The sequence below is a fragment of the Trachemys scripta genome, chromosome 7, assembly GCF_013100865.1.
Source record: "Trachemys scripta elegans isolate TJP31775 chromosome 7, CAS_Tse_1.0, whole genome shotgun sequence".
Taxonomy (NCBI): domain Eukaryota; kingdom Metazoa; phylum Chordata; order Testudines; family Emydidae; genus Trachemys; species Trachemys scripta.
Window position 1 is genome coordinate 38,457,234 of NC_048304.1, and position 14,240 is coordinate 38,471,473.

Consider the following 14,240-nt stretch of genomic DNA (forward strand, 5'->3'; position numbering starts at 1 on the left):
AGTGTGATATGATAGTTGGAGATTTGATTGCTAGAGTTCTTGGATCAGTTGCTGTCATCACTTGAGTGATGGGCAGAAACATCAATGAAATATGGATCTTGTTTCTAGTAGTCTGTCCAGAGATCCCACTGTTTGCTGTGCTGAATGTAGGAGTGATTGATGGAGGCATGTTTCTGTTGGAAGAAATAGGGAAAGGTTGAATTTGTGAGCCTGAGGGCAGATGAGCCAAGAAAAGAGTGGACCAGCAAAGGACTAATAAGAATTAGGGGTTGGGTGAGAGAGCAAGACAATGGTGTCCTGGCTGAAGTCCTTTGAGATATAGAATGTGCCCTCACTGATCTCAAGACCATCCACCCAGAGTGCCTCAGAGGCTCTGATTTATGCTCATTCCCTCAGTTTCCAGGAGCTCTGACAAACTTATCCTGGCTGACCAGAAATCTATGGTCGGTGGTAGGAAATCCTGTCCAGTCAGCGTGTAATTTCTCAGTAGTAGACACAACCCTTCCTCCATCTTTCCTGTCTGACTTTGCTTCCTCTTTCTGAAAGGTTTATTGGAAGTGAGCTTGTAACATGGGCCCTCAAACCACCATCCTCTACTTAAAATAAATTGGCCAGCTCTTGCTCTGAAGTAGGGTCCTATCAATCCTTTAATACCCAAGGACAGACTGCTTCCTGCAGCTCACTTAGTCTCTGATAACATCTATTGCAGTCATTATGAAGAGGTGCATTTGAATGAGAGGGAATAGCCAGCTTCTTTTTCTTCATACCTTCTAAGGAGGTGCAATAATAATCTCCTCTGATCCCCCAATAGGGGCATAGTGGGTTTTCTGAGACTGAGGAATGACTTCTGCTAGAGCAGTGGTTTTCAATCCCATGGTCTGCATGTCCCTGGGGATTTGCAAAGAGGTCTGCACCACCATTCAGAATCTTTTAGGGGTCCACAAATGAAAAAAGGTTGAAAACCACTATGTTAGAGGAACCAAATTACTTATATGTTGGCCATTTTCTTTACTGTTGAAGAAGAAAAGTCCAATATTACAGTTCCCCTTTATCTGCTAGCGTAGGTTGACATTAATAACGCCTGAACTGCTCCTGATATTGTTAGTCCTTCCCTCTTATAGTGCTGCTGCAACCATATAAAGTTTAGCTAAGTTGAAACTGTGAATCCCAGCTCCTCGGCCTCTGAAGTAAACTCTATGCCGATCTGTTCTTCAAACAAATCCTTCCCTGAGCTCTGATGGGGAACAGCGTGCCCCAAGGTTCCCTGGAAAGGAACGATTTTACAAGTTCTTGGTCACCAGAATTTCTCTCTTCATTCCCTTTATGCAGCTCAATCCACAGTGAAATGGCTGGGAGAACTTCTGATACTTCCAAGAAAGCCACATCTCAATATACCCACAGGGTGTCATTCTTTTCTTATTAAATCTTCCATTGTCTCCATGAGAGCATCTTTGCATCTCAGTCCTGTATTTGTATCCTTACCATTCCCTTTGCTATGTTCTTGATTTATATGGTAGGAGAAGACGCTGCTAAACTCAAGTATCAGGGGGTAGCCGTGTTAGTCTGTATCTACAAAAACAACAAGGAGTCTGGTGGCACCTTAAAGACTAACACATTTATTTGGGCATAAGCTTTCGTGGGTAAAAACCTCACTTCTTGCATCTGAAGAAGTGAGGTTTTTACCCACGAAAGCTTATGCCCAAATAAATGTGTTAGTCTTTAAGGTGCCACCAGACTCCTTGTTGTTTTTGCTAAACTCAAGCTCGTTCTTTTGTAATTTGAGGGAACTGCATGGGCAACCTTTATGTCAAACCCTTGCTCGAAAAGAAGGGCATATTGCCTGCTGGGTCAAAATAGTCATCTTCCTTCTAATACAGAATTCTGTCTGTATTCCTTTTGTTGCAGTCCGGGTAGGTATCATTGTTATAAAGCTAGCTGTTCTATCTCAGTTTCCCAGAGGAATTGTGGTGCTACCCAGGCTGCCCTTCATCAAGGCTGTTTGAATTTTGAAGATAGCGTAGAAACTTGTTGCATTTCCTCATCGGTAGAGACCCATCAGCATCATCCACTAGTCCCCCTTTTCGTGTTACCTACGACTATTTCATAGTTTCTGTGTCCACATTTTCTATCCCCAAAGGTGCAGACGCATCTCAGACACCTCTCCAGGAAATAAAGCCATAGCTGTGAGGCAAGACTTCCAGGCATTTGTTCCCTATCTCTTAGCAAATAAAATCCATGTCATTTTGCTTCAGTAAGGGAAAGAGCTTGCAAGCTTCACAAAATGGTCCTCAAGCTGAATGGGGACACAACCAACACTATAGCGATTATGCAGACCAGCCTGGATCAACTATCTGTAGATAGGCATTATCTTCTGCCTCCTTTACCCCTTCTCCTCTCCCATGATGCTACACCCTGATCTGAAGACACCGTTGTCCGTGGGCTGATGTATTAGAAATTAGCTCTCCAGCATAGCAGGTCTGTACTTCTTGAGTAGCTGACTCTTTCCTCGGCTCCACAATATCTGTTGCCTGTGGCAGAAGTTACAAGTGTTTTTGTTTGTTCTTTTAGTGTTTGGACAAAGCCACTAAGGTCTGTTTCTTTAGTCTTGGACTGTACAGTATTTCTGTCAAGAGGACCATGATAAAAGCCTTGTTGCAGTCCAAACTCTGCACGTTAGCAGCATCTAGGGAAGAATACTGGCTCACATCTCCTAGTAAAGAACACTACAGAATCAACACGCTGAAGGGATCCACTATCAGTCAGGCATGTATTCCTTGCATGGAGTCTGAGGGTATGTCTATGCTGCAGTTATACACCTGTGGCTGTCCTGTTTCTACTGACTCAGGGCTGTTTAATTGCAGTTTAGCTGTTCCGGCTCAGGCTAGACCAAAAAGTTTGCATTTAGAAGATACTGACCATGCCATATCTGGGAAGGAGATGGAGTATCCAAGAGCTACCAGATGCAATAGCCAAGAGCTACAGTTATGTTACAGTACTTAATCTTACATGGAACTAACCAGTTTAAAATACCCCAGGCATGTTCTATTACAGAACCCCATCTCATCCCAGTATTGTCCTCCTGTAAGATTTGACCAGTGTGGAATTTTGAAATTGGGGGATTTCATATGTATTGCACACCAGGGAAATCGAACAACTAGGTAGAGCTTATACAAATACATTGATCTAAAAATATTATAAATCCCAGAAAATGCATGAGCTAGCAGAGCAAATAAGAGTTAAGAGCACCACATGGTGCTAAGGTTTAAAGAAAAGAAAATTAAACCAGCAACCAAACAGCAAGCTCTTATTTCTAAGAGGACAGAATGCCAACCATATTAGCTGACATGCATTCAGATTTGAACAGTCCATTGTTAAAATGTTGGTCAGTTTTGCAAATATTTAACTATATGTTCTTCAGAAGGAGTTATTCAGTTTTGGACTTTCACAAATTGAATCTCCTATTTGCCTCTTTTTCTCATTACATTTAATTTAACTTTTTACGATGTCTCTCGATACCACTCAGCCCATTAAAATACTGCTTAAGCACCTGATCTTACAAATCTTTCCTATTGTAACCTTACTCTCACTCAGATTTACTTTTGAAGTGGATGGCAAGTCTTTAAGCTTTGATCATTTTCACCTAATGACAGACTGGCCTTTGATCAGCTCTGCTTTCCTGTCTCTTATGTTTCACAATAAGTCACTTACCTTGGTGACAGAGAAAAGAAGAGAGAGACCCAGAAACTACCACAACTTTGAAAAGGAGTGGTAATTTGAACTCCAGAACTGAGATACTGGTGAGCCATTCATGTCTTTTCATAGATAGAATTTTTCACTAGGTATTACATATTTATCTTCCCTTTTTTTTTTAAATGTAGATGTTGAGCTCAGATTTGGGAAACCAGAGGTAGAAACATTTAACCAACGTCAGTCCTGAAGTTTGCCAGTCACAAGTGTAATGGTATTCCATGTAAAGACTCTAAATATTAACAAAATTAAGCTGAATTTAAGGGGATATTTGTTACTCAGGTTTTTCATGACCATGATTTTGAGTAAACCTGTATTCATTTTCTATATTGGAAATGGAAATATACAGCTAATGTGTCACATGAAAACAATTTGGGGCCTGATCAAACCCCCACTTAAGTCAACAGAAGATCTCCCATTGACTTCAGTGAGCTTTTAAGCCAACCCATGGAGATGTGTTTGAGATTTAAAACTTCACAAGGAGGAAAAATCATTGTCTAGATCTGAAATAGGCCTTTTTAAGAGTTCAGTGATTCATCCATGAGCAGTATTACTACACAAAGTGCGGTTAGTGGTAAACAAGCACTTCTAATTACATTTAGAATAAAGGGTATTTTGCCAGTGAGTTAAATGGAACATGCATCTTTCTGTAGTACAGTCAATAGTAATATAGTCTTATTAAGCAAGTACAAGAAAATGGGATTTATTGTTTCTTGGAGCAGGTAAATGCCTTTTTCTTCTCTTTTGGAGGCTATAATTTGTTGTTCTACTTGTGCTGCACCCAATAAAAATAATCTGCAGTCATCAAGGAAATACTGCTGCTAATCAGAGAGTTGGGCAGTTGAACCATCAGCAGCTCATTTTACAATGCCATAGGTTTTGAAGCATACTCAAGATCACATACTTGGAGCTGTTAGACCCTGTGCATCCTGACTATGACTCTGGTACATAGTAATATATTGATCAACATTGCTTTTACTGGAGCAGGAGTGGCTTGTGACTCTACTCATGAGTTTAACTACTATACTTCTGGGAGAAGAATAAAGTGAGAGTATAATTCAGTTAGAGCGCAAGTAAAAATATTTTGCATTCATTTGTGGTCCTTCTCTACCGTTTTAAATGTTTAATGTATGTTTTTGCTAGGAGAGCTGGCTTGTGGGTCAGAAACAGTGTCAGTTAAGAATACCCCTTCTTCCTTCTGTGTTGAGCCAGGTGAAAAAGAAGCATCTCAGTCCATTTACATTACATTAGAAGGAGCCTGCTCTTCATCACAGGAAACAGCATCAGTTGCTTGGGAGATTTTCTGCTTCTTTTGGAACCTGCTTGCCTTCTGCGACTTGGGAAATATATTAATTAGCGTTGGTTGTAATTAGGTCTTGCAGGCAAGCTAATGTGGACACTTGTGTTTAGCTGCAGGCTGTCTGGATTCATGTACTGTAGCTCAGCATCTTGGAAGCAGGAGTTACTAAGTGTGAGAGAATGCAGAAAGGATCCCATTTTAAATGGCTAGCTTTGAATTCACTGGGACTAGTCACATGCTTAAAATTAGACATGCGCTGAAGTGCCTTGCTGAACAAGGGCCCACAACTGCCCTACAGCCAAAACTGCTGAGGTATGAAAAGTGAAATTTGACAGAAATAGGCATCCTTAAAGATTAGCATATGGCGTTTAGGAGCTCCGCGGAGGGGAAGCATGCAGGTCAGCTCCAGACCGCCTGCTCTGTAGCTTCATTTTCCCCCGCCCACCTGCCCCAGCACCACTCTGGCTGATCACCAAAGGTACACAGGATGGAGTCCTGCTCCTGCACACCGTAGGAGTGCCACAACACAGGAACGTGCCTGGCCTGCAGAATTCCTCTCTCTCTCTTAACAGTTGAAAGCTTGTCTCTCTCACCAACGGAAGTTGGCCCAATACAAGATATTACCTCACCTACCATGTCTCTCTAATAAGTTCTTAACTGGAGTTTAAGTGCTCAGCTAACCATGTATCTTTCCCTGCTCCTGCATATTACAGAGTAGTTCAGACTACTAAAATTACTACATACCTGTTTCTATAGTAGTGTAATATATAGAGAAATAGTAGGAGATCACGTATTCACTTCAAAGTAATGCATATGCCCAGGGTGCATGTACAAGCTTGGCTTATGCCGGCAACCTTAACGTTAACATTTCCTGGCCTTTGAGCGCTTAACCATGCACCCTTTAAGCCAGTGGTCCCCAACCTTTTTCGTCTGGCAGGCGCCAGACGACAAGCCATGGAGGATCATGGCGGCGGACGAGCATCCACCAAAATGCCGCCGACAAGCAGGGTCATCCAGAGGTGTCGCCGCCGAAATGCCGCCATAAGTTCTCAGGGATAGTTTGGATGTCGGCAAATGTTTCCCAGCAATATTTTTCTGCTGTAATTTATATGTTGAAGCTTGGGTTCTTGCTAGACTGGTGTCATCTTGTGAGGACGATGATCGGGTCCAATGCCAAAAAAGTGAATGATTTATGGACTATAAAGCCAGAAGGGACCACTGTGATCGGGCTAGTTAATCAATCAACCTACTGTATAATACAGGTGATAGAACTTCCCTGAATTGATTCCTGTTTGAGGAGAGTGCACTATTACAAGAGAGGAGGCGAAGGCACTCTCAACTATACAATAAAATAATTTAAACCATTTCCAGGTTAGAATTAGACTTTATCTATTCACTGGTATTTTTTTTTTCTCGCGGTTTCATTAGGAATGTACTTGTATTCAAATTGTCTTAAAAAAAAGTATTCTCCAGTCCATCAACTTCTTTTCAATCCGTACATTTTTGTTAATAGTATACAGCGCTTGTATAAATAACATGACATCTGATAGCTTGAATATTTATTTATAGACTTTTTATCATTAAATCAAGATTTACCATTGAACAATCTAAATGGATGCATGTGCTCCCTTTGGTCAAATAATTGTTAAAGTAGAACTGTGCTAAACTGTGTATCTTAGAAATCTCACACAAAATCTCAGATCTTAGTGAAGATTTAATATCTGCTAGATTTCATATTACTAAGATTTAACTTTTTTACAATATTTAGCATGTTATGAAATATTTTTAATTATCTATAATCAGTTGACAAGATTGATGAACAAGGTACATTTTGTGATTCAATATCCTTGTTTGGCATTGTTTGTTCACTTAGTTGTAACTTTTAAATTTCAGCACCTTGATATAGGTCCCTACTCCATACTGAGTAGTTATGAATGACCCAGTTCTTCTTCTATAAACTCATGGATTGTAATTTTATTCCCATTTATGATCATCCTCCCTGCACTTTATTTCTCCCTATGTTGGAGAATGGAGTAGAGAACACAGAAAGTGGTGGTTAAATTTCACTGCTCTCTCATCTGCATGTTCCTCAGCTTCACAATTTTATTTTAGTCTGTTTTGTGTCGAGAAGTGTATCTTGTAAATCTTTGGTTGGAAAGATGAAGACTTTCATTTCTGGAGTGTAATTAATGCTCAGATTTTATGGACTTAATAGCAGCCAGCTGGAAGGAGGAAATTGGGAGGGGGAATAGGATATGGTAGCCATGTTTGAATAGGCATGCTGCAGCCCACACTGAGATGCTGGGGTGGGGAGGAAGGAAGCAGGCTGACAAATGTGTGTGTATTAATTTTTTTTATTTCTAGTCTTGGTGAGTCATGGACTTCTCAGAAGATTTTATCTGATGCATTTTGGGATTTCTCTGGTATCTTGCTGTCAAATCAGCATTTGTAAAAACATGATTTATGCCTTTATGAAGCTTGTATTGTATGTAACATTTCAGCAGGGAGACACAGTGCTGACTGAACTCGAGAAAACACAAATACTATAAATGATCCAGAACTTACGGGACAGTAGCAAGGTATTTTAGGGCTGACCAGCGGGACTGGATCTGGAATGCTGCTTTTCTAAACATATAGCTTAGGTTAGGTCCATTATACTAAAGAAACCTCAGATTTAAACTTGTAAGTTGCTAAAGGAGGGAGCATTCTTGCTGAGTGCATGGAGTCTTGTTAACGGAGCTGTATGTTACTGCAATACTTGTATTACAAGCGGATGGTACGTCACGTCATTATCTCTGTTTAGCTTGTCTGTACTCTATCATGTTGCCTAACAGTTCTAATTAAAAAGAAAAGAAAACAAAAAAAGTTGACTGGGATGAATAGTCATAAGCAGAACTATTTGAAAGAGGCAGATATGCAGTGCCTTACCCAGCTGCTGGTTGAAACAAAGAGAAGTATTATGAGAAGCATAATGAACATGCGTTGGCTATCGGTGCTTCAGTTGCAGCCCAGACGCAGGCCTGTGCAGTAATGGATTTTGAAGAGTGGGTATAGGCTTGTGGAATTTTATGGAATACAGTTTTATCAGACTGTTGTCTTGCCAGTAGGATGATGTCAGTCTGGTTACCATAGAGTGTGGTCAGACAGAGACAGACAAATCCAGTCAGTAAAACAGCATTTTGTTTGGTAGACTGAGTTGTGGTTTCTCTCTCCCTGATTTAAATTAAAGTGCTGTAAAGAGGAAAAAGTTGAAAACAAATCTTTTTTTATTTCAATTTTTTTAATATAAACCAGTTATAGGCCTAATCAGTCTTGAAGGCCACATGAGAGGCTGAGTTTGCAGTGTGGGATAAATACAGCATAATGCATGCAGCAGGGGGTTATGTTTATAAAACAGTTTATCCCTGCAATTGATGGTGAGGCCATTAGTGTTCATCATGGATCTCACCCCTCTTCCCCCATCCCTCCCCCACACACACTGCCTTTTCTTTTGGGTTCTTTCTGCCAGCCCTATCTCCCTATAGGGTTTCAGTCCGGTGAAGTACTGAGCACCTCCAGCAAGATGCTGATGGCCATCCAATTCAGTAAGAAAGTCCTCAGCACCTTTCTGATACCCAGGGCCTCAGTAACAGTGTTTTCATAAAGTTGTAGTGGTCATGACATTCATCTGATTTAGTTTTGCTAAGTGGCATTGCCATGCCATGGATGAAATCACTAGAACACTCAGAACTAGCTGTGACTTTAGTTGCTCTTAGAATAATGATCCCAATATTTTTTGCTAAGTACATCTAAAAGGCTGAGAGAAATTGATCACTGGAATCTTTGTAGAGCTTGATGGGTTTTATTAAGAGCTAGTGAAGACCCTTTACGCTTTACTGAGTTCCTTTAAAAAGGCTTTTATTACACCAAGTGCAGAAGATAACATTTCGCGATTATGAACTTTCTAACTGAATGTGTTTTATTAATTGAGTTAGTAATTCAAACAAGTGCTGTTGCCACTACAGACACTATTTTGGCGGGGGCGGAGGGGAGAGGAATCCTGATATTTGGCAAAATAACAAAAGATACAGCCAATTTAGGAAATGTTACTTTGTGTCTCTTTGATGTGATAAGAAGAACAGGAGTACTTGTGGCACCTTAGAGACTAACAAATTTATTAGAGCATAAGCTTTCGTGGACTACAGCCCACTTCTTCGGATGTTTGATGTGATACTGTGTCAAACTCCCTGAAAACCAAAACAGTTTCTAGTTTGGCGAATGGACCGTACTGGTAGATTTTTGCCTTTCACATCCACTCTGAGACTTCAAAAGTGGCCTTGGACATGGTGGAGGGAGGAAGGATTGGGGGGAAGGGAAGTATCAGACTCTTCAGAATATCAAGATTTCATCTTTTGAAGTGGGTGTCAACTTACACTTCAAAGATAGAAATGAGGGAGATAAGCTAGGTAGGGAGTAGCTGATTATGATATGATTTAGTGCTGTTGATATAGCCACAGGCTTGTGTCAGAATGTGACCATGATATATGTGGAGCTCCTTACTGGTAACGTTAAAGGTTGAAAAATGTAGTATAGAATTTATTGATCAGAAGATTAAGTTCTTAATGGCAAAACCTCCTTTTTGTAAAGGCTTTTTCTGCTGGGGTAGGGGATTTGCAGCTAACAATTGGCTGTTTTAATACAGCACATGGTCTGCATGTCCAGTTTCAGAATGTCTGCTGTAGAACATACTTTCTACTATTTAGTTTCAAGATGGAAAATTCCCATCTAGCTTTAATGCCAGGGTCTTTAATAGAAATCATGACTTGTGGTGTAATATAGGTCACAGTATATTTGCTAGTTTATATCTTACTGACTCAATTGGCAAAATGTTTATTTTTATTGGTAAACTTTCAGGAGATTTTCTTCTCACTCGTTCTTTTTCCAACAAAATAGTACTTGTCACCCGTGTGAATTAGGGCTACTTTCTATAAATCATCTGTTCAATAGTGGTGATATCAAAATGTGTAGTGGCAGACAAAGATATCTTTCTTAGGTACCGCATTGCTATAGATGGATTTGAGTTTATCCTAATTTTATTTCCCAAAATTGTGACCATGTGGAAACTAAAATGCATCAGACACTGAAGGAAAAACACCAATTTTAAACTTTAACAAAAGTGTTTGTTTCAGAAGCATTACCAGGGAAGGTAAAGTTGATAGTCCAGATTACCTTCAGATTCCCCTGAAAGCCCCCAAAAGTGATTTTCTTAATCTAAAAGTCCATATGAGGTTTAGATCTGACCTATTGCAGTAGAGATGGATGTATCAATGGAGGCTGTAAACATTGGTGAACACTGGTATTTAATTGTAAAGGGAAGAAGTTTGCAGCCCAATTTGTAAGGCATGCTTTATTACAGCAAATGGATATGCTATATAAATGTATCATTTCTTGAATTTGTATATACAACTCCTGTATACTGCAAATGAGATTTCCTGCTAAATCTCAGATGCTGTGATGAGGTGTATCCCCTGGGTTTACTGCTAGCTTATCTAGTTGAAAATTAACTTGTTTAGGATTGAAGTGTTATGATCCATGTGCCATGCAGGCATGCTCTTTTGTTAATTGCACCAAAATGACTTTAAAGGGCCAAATTTACACCAGTGTCAGCAAGAGCAGAATTTTTCTCTTAATGTTCACCAAGAGTAATTAGATTAATATATTTGACAGGCTTGATTCAGGCAACATTTTATATAATATAAATTTTGAAGTGTATTCAATAAATAATTTATATCATGAGTATTTGGCAAAAATATGAATTGTAGTCCCAGAATTTAAAGACGCTGGCATAGGGAAGGAACAAAGCCTACATAGCACACACACAAAAAGTCAGTCATGCTTTGCATTGTAAGGTAATGTAAGTTCAGTGTTGAGTTGGCCTATCCTATTAAAAGAAATGCTTCTGAATAAAAGTTCTTTTTAAGACTGAAGTGGCTCAGCCTTTAGGCTTACCCAAGGTAAGTAAATTATCCTTTCTGTAGTGCATTTTTTCAACTGTTACTTTATTCCAGCATTTTTATTTTTAAACTGGATCCTAAACAGTTTCTTGGTTGAAAGACATGTCTTCTGAGTGATACTTGGCTTCTAACCACTCTTTCAGTTTGTCCTGAACATGCTGTGTGGCATGTGCCCCATTACTGAGTTAAAAACTTACCCTTAAGAGTTGTTTTAAAAGGGGATGCTTTTTTCCCTGTGTTCATTTTGCCTTTTGTTCTTCCTGTAGGTGAAGCAGCTCTAAGAGGTGAGCCCAGAATGCAGTCTCTTCCAGTATCCTCTGCTCTAACCAACCATCGAACAGGCCCTCCTCCCATCAGCCCCAACAAGAGAAAGTTCAGCATGGACCAAGGGGATGATGAGCTAGACTGTGAAAATGAACATGTCTCTAAAATGAGTCGAATGTTCAACCCGCACCTGTAAGTTTTTCTCTTTCAGCCTTTATTTCCTAGCCAAATAGAATCTAATACCACTGCTGTTCCTTTAATTACGTTTGTTTTTTTAAAAAAATTTGCATGTTGAAAATTATAGTATACCTTGAATTTAGGGCCAAACTCTTTCTTTGTTCTTTACATTAAGGGAAGAAGGTCTGTATGACAATCAAGAGGATTATGTGGCACTTTTAAAAACTGTTTTTATAGCCTCAGGTAGTAGGAATTATGTTGACTGTGTACATCATAATATTTATATCAAGGTATAGCTTTTTTAAAATAATACCCTGTTCTTTTTAACCTGTTCCCTTCACATCCCATACCCTTAAGCTTTCTATCCTGGGGAGAAAAAAAGGTAAAAGTGTTTCACATTTTTCTAAGGCCAGGAGACTCTGAGCCCAGCTGCTCAGTAGATTCCACCGTGACAACTGGACAGGCTGCAGTTGTTGTTAGAAGTTATTTATATGATCATATTCAGACCCTGAGAGTGCATTTCATTAGGAGGTGAAACTTTCCATACAGGTAGTATATGGAGAAGGTGTGTGTGTGTGAGAGAGAGAGAGAGAGAGAGAGGGAATCATCCAGGTGCCATTCATGCTGTGTTCTTGTTGTTGTTGGGAACGATGTTCTGGTTGGCATGAGAATTCCTTTCATTCTTGACTGGAGGAAGTGATCAGAGTACTTCAACAGTCAGAGGTAGCTTGATAACTGCATACTGTTCCCTGCTGCCTCAGCTGAAATGGCTCTCTGCATTCCTCACATTCCACTCGGCTTTGGACTGTTGTGTTCAGTCACAAGACCGGGACAGAGGTATTTATCCTCAAATAAATCACCATAGTGTTAGTCAGAGGCTGGGCCTGCAGTCTGCAGTCTTGGAATTTGTTACAAATCAGGAATCCAGCACCGAAGTAATGCAAAACAGTGAATGCACACAAGCTGAGAAAGACTTCTCATTTGTAGCATGGCTTTTTTTCTCCCCCTTTTTTTTTTTTTTTTTAAACTTAACTATTTACAGCCCTTCCTTACAAATGAGAATGCTAGCCTTGGAAAAAAACATGTACTTTGTTTCTGTGGCAATACAAAACATATATGGAGAATGTTTGACATTTTTGAATTATGATAAAAGAACAAGGAGTACTTGTGGCACCTTAGAGACAAACAAATTTATTTGAGCATAAGCTTTTGTGGGCTAAAACCCACTTATGCTCAAATTCGTTAGTCTCTAAGGTGCCACAAGTACTCGTTCTTTTTGCTGATACAGACTAACACGGCTACCACTCTGAAACCTGAATTATGATGTTATTTAGTGGAAAATTTTCAAACTGACATGGTGGAAATATAATAAAAAACTAGCAGTTATGTATATTGTGCCACTTTATACAGTGCAGGCCATAAAAAAGGTGGAGTTTGAACTGACACATTCACGTGCAGCCTAAATTGGCTTCAAAGCTAAAGCTCTGGAAACCAGAATGTAAAGTTAGTTCCTTCATGCAGTCCCATGGTTTAGATGGATCGTAAAGGCGACTGTACTTAGTCTTATTTTTCTGCATAGCACTTTTGTCCAGCAGCCTGATTCTTTCAGTGGCTTAGTGTAGGAAAGATGTCTCACCCTACAATAATAAGGTATTATAATAATAAGGTCTGCCCTGTAGTCCCATGGCTTGAATCAAATAATATATTTTAACAAGATCCTCTAGTTCAGAGAGGAAAAAAATCCATCACCGCAAACACCGTACCCTCTTTCAATCTAAAATATTTCTAGCAGATAATATTTAATTCTTTGAACCAAATGTCACAAAACTTAGACATTTCAGATGTCTGTAATAAAAAAAAAATTAACAAACACTCCCTGAATTTTGCACTATAAACAAAAAAGTTACATTTCTCTAATGATTTCCAGATTTCCACTCTTTCTTTGTCTCTGGTTATGTTTGATCTTGAGTTAGCAATATAAATGCATTATATAATACTTTGTAAAAGGCTTAGACAAAGTTTTGACTTTAAAAAAATTAAGCATCTGCAGTAAAAGCTTGTTTTTGTTACTTTATCACTAAAGACATCATAGTATATTAGGGGAAAGAAGTGTTGTACTGAGCATTATTGGCAGTAACAGTTTACTGGCTTGGAGGGTCTGGAAAAGATAATTTGGCAGCATTTCATTTAGAAAAACAAATAATTCATGTTTAGCTGCTGTTGCTGCCAATATCATGTTATATGGAAACTCTGTCCTTTTGAAGACTAGATGGCAAGATTAATTGTCTTAAACATAGACAAGAAGATAGAGAAGAGGATTATAAAATTTCAGTTTTGCTCAGGCCTATTGGAACTAATCTAAAAGAAAAAGATGTAGGTTTTGGAATTAGGGAAAGTGATATATATTTTCTGTGCCACAAAATAGAAGACTGTTCCACTGCACCTAGTTGGTGTCAAACCCATATTTAAACCACAGACAATTGGTCTGATGTACTCCCAGGCTTCTGCCAGTGGAACCTGGGCTGCAGGTTCCTTGAAATGGCTAGTCTAAGTGTGTGCAGCTCTGTCCTGGGAGAAGGCCTGGCTAGGGCACCTGATGCATTAATTCAGCACATCCCCAAGGTATCCTGTGTGTAGAGCCCATGCTGTAAATATAAAGCTACCCTCCTATGGCAGAACCCCATGAGGATGGCTGATACACACACTGCCACCCACCACAAGGAAGACTCCCATTGGGCACAGCTGCCAGAGATGGTTCA

General features: G+C 39.5%; 1 protein-coding gene across 2 annotated transcripts in view; it reads left to right on the forward strand.

Moving 5' to 3' along the window:
- Nucleotides 1–14,240, forward strand: part of VGLL4 (vestigial like family member 4) — a 145,797-nt gene that overhangs the window by 94,557 nt on the left and 37,000 nt on the right. For both annotated transcript variants that reach the window (XM_034775527.1, XM_034775528.1), the window contains one exon: nt 11,307–11,496. In XM_034775527.1, the coding sequence (XP_034631418.1) occupies nt 11,307–11,496 (190 nt within the window). The remainder of the gene's footprint in view (nt 1–11,306; nt 11,497–14,240) is intronic.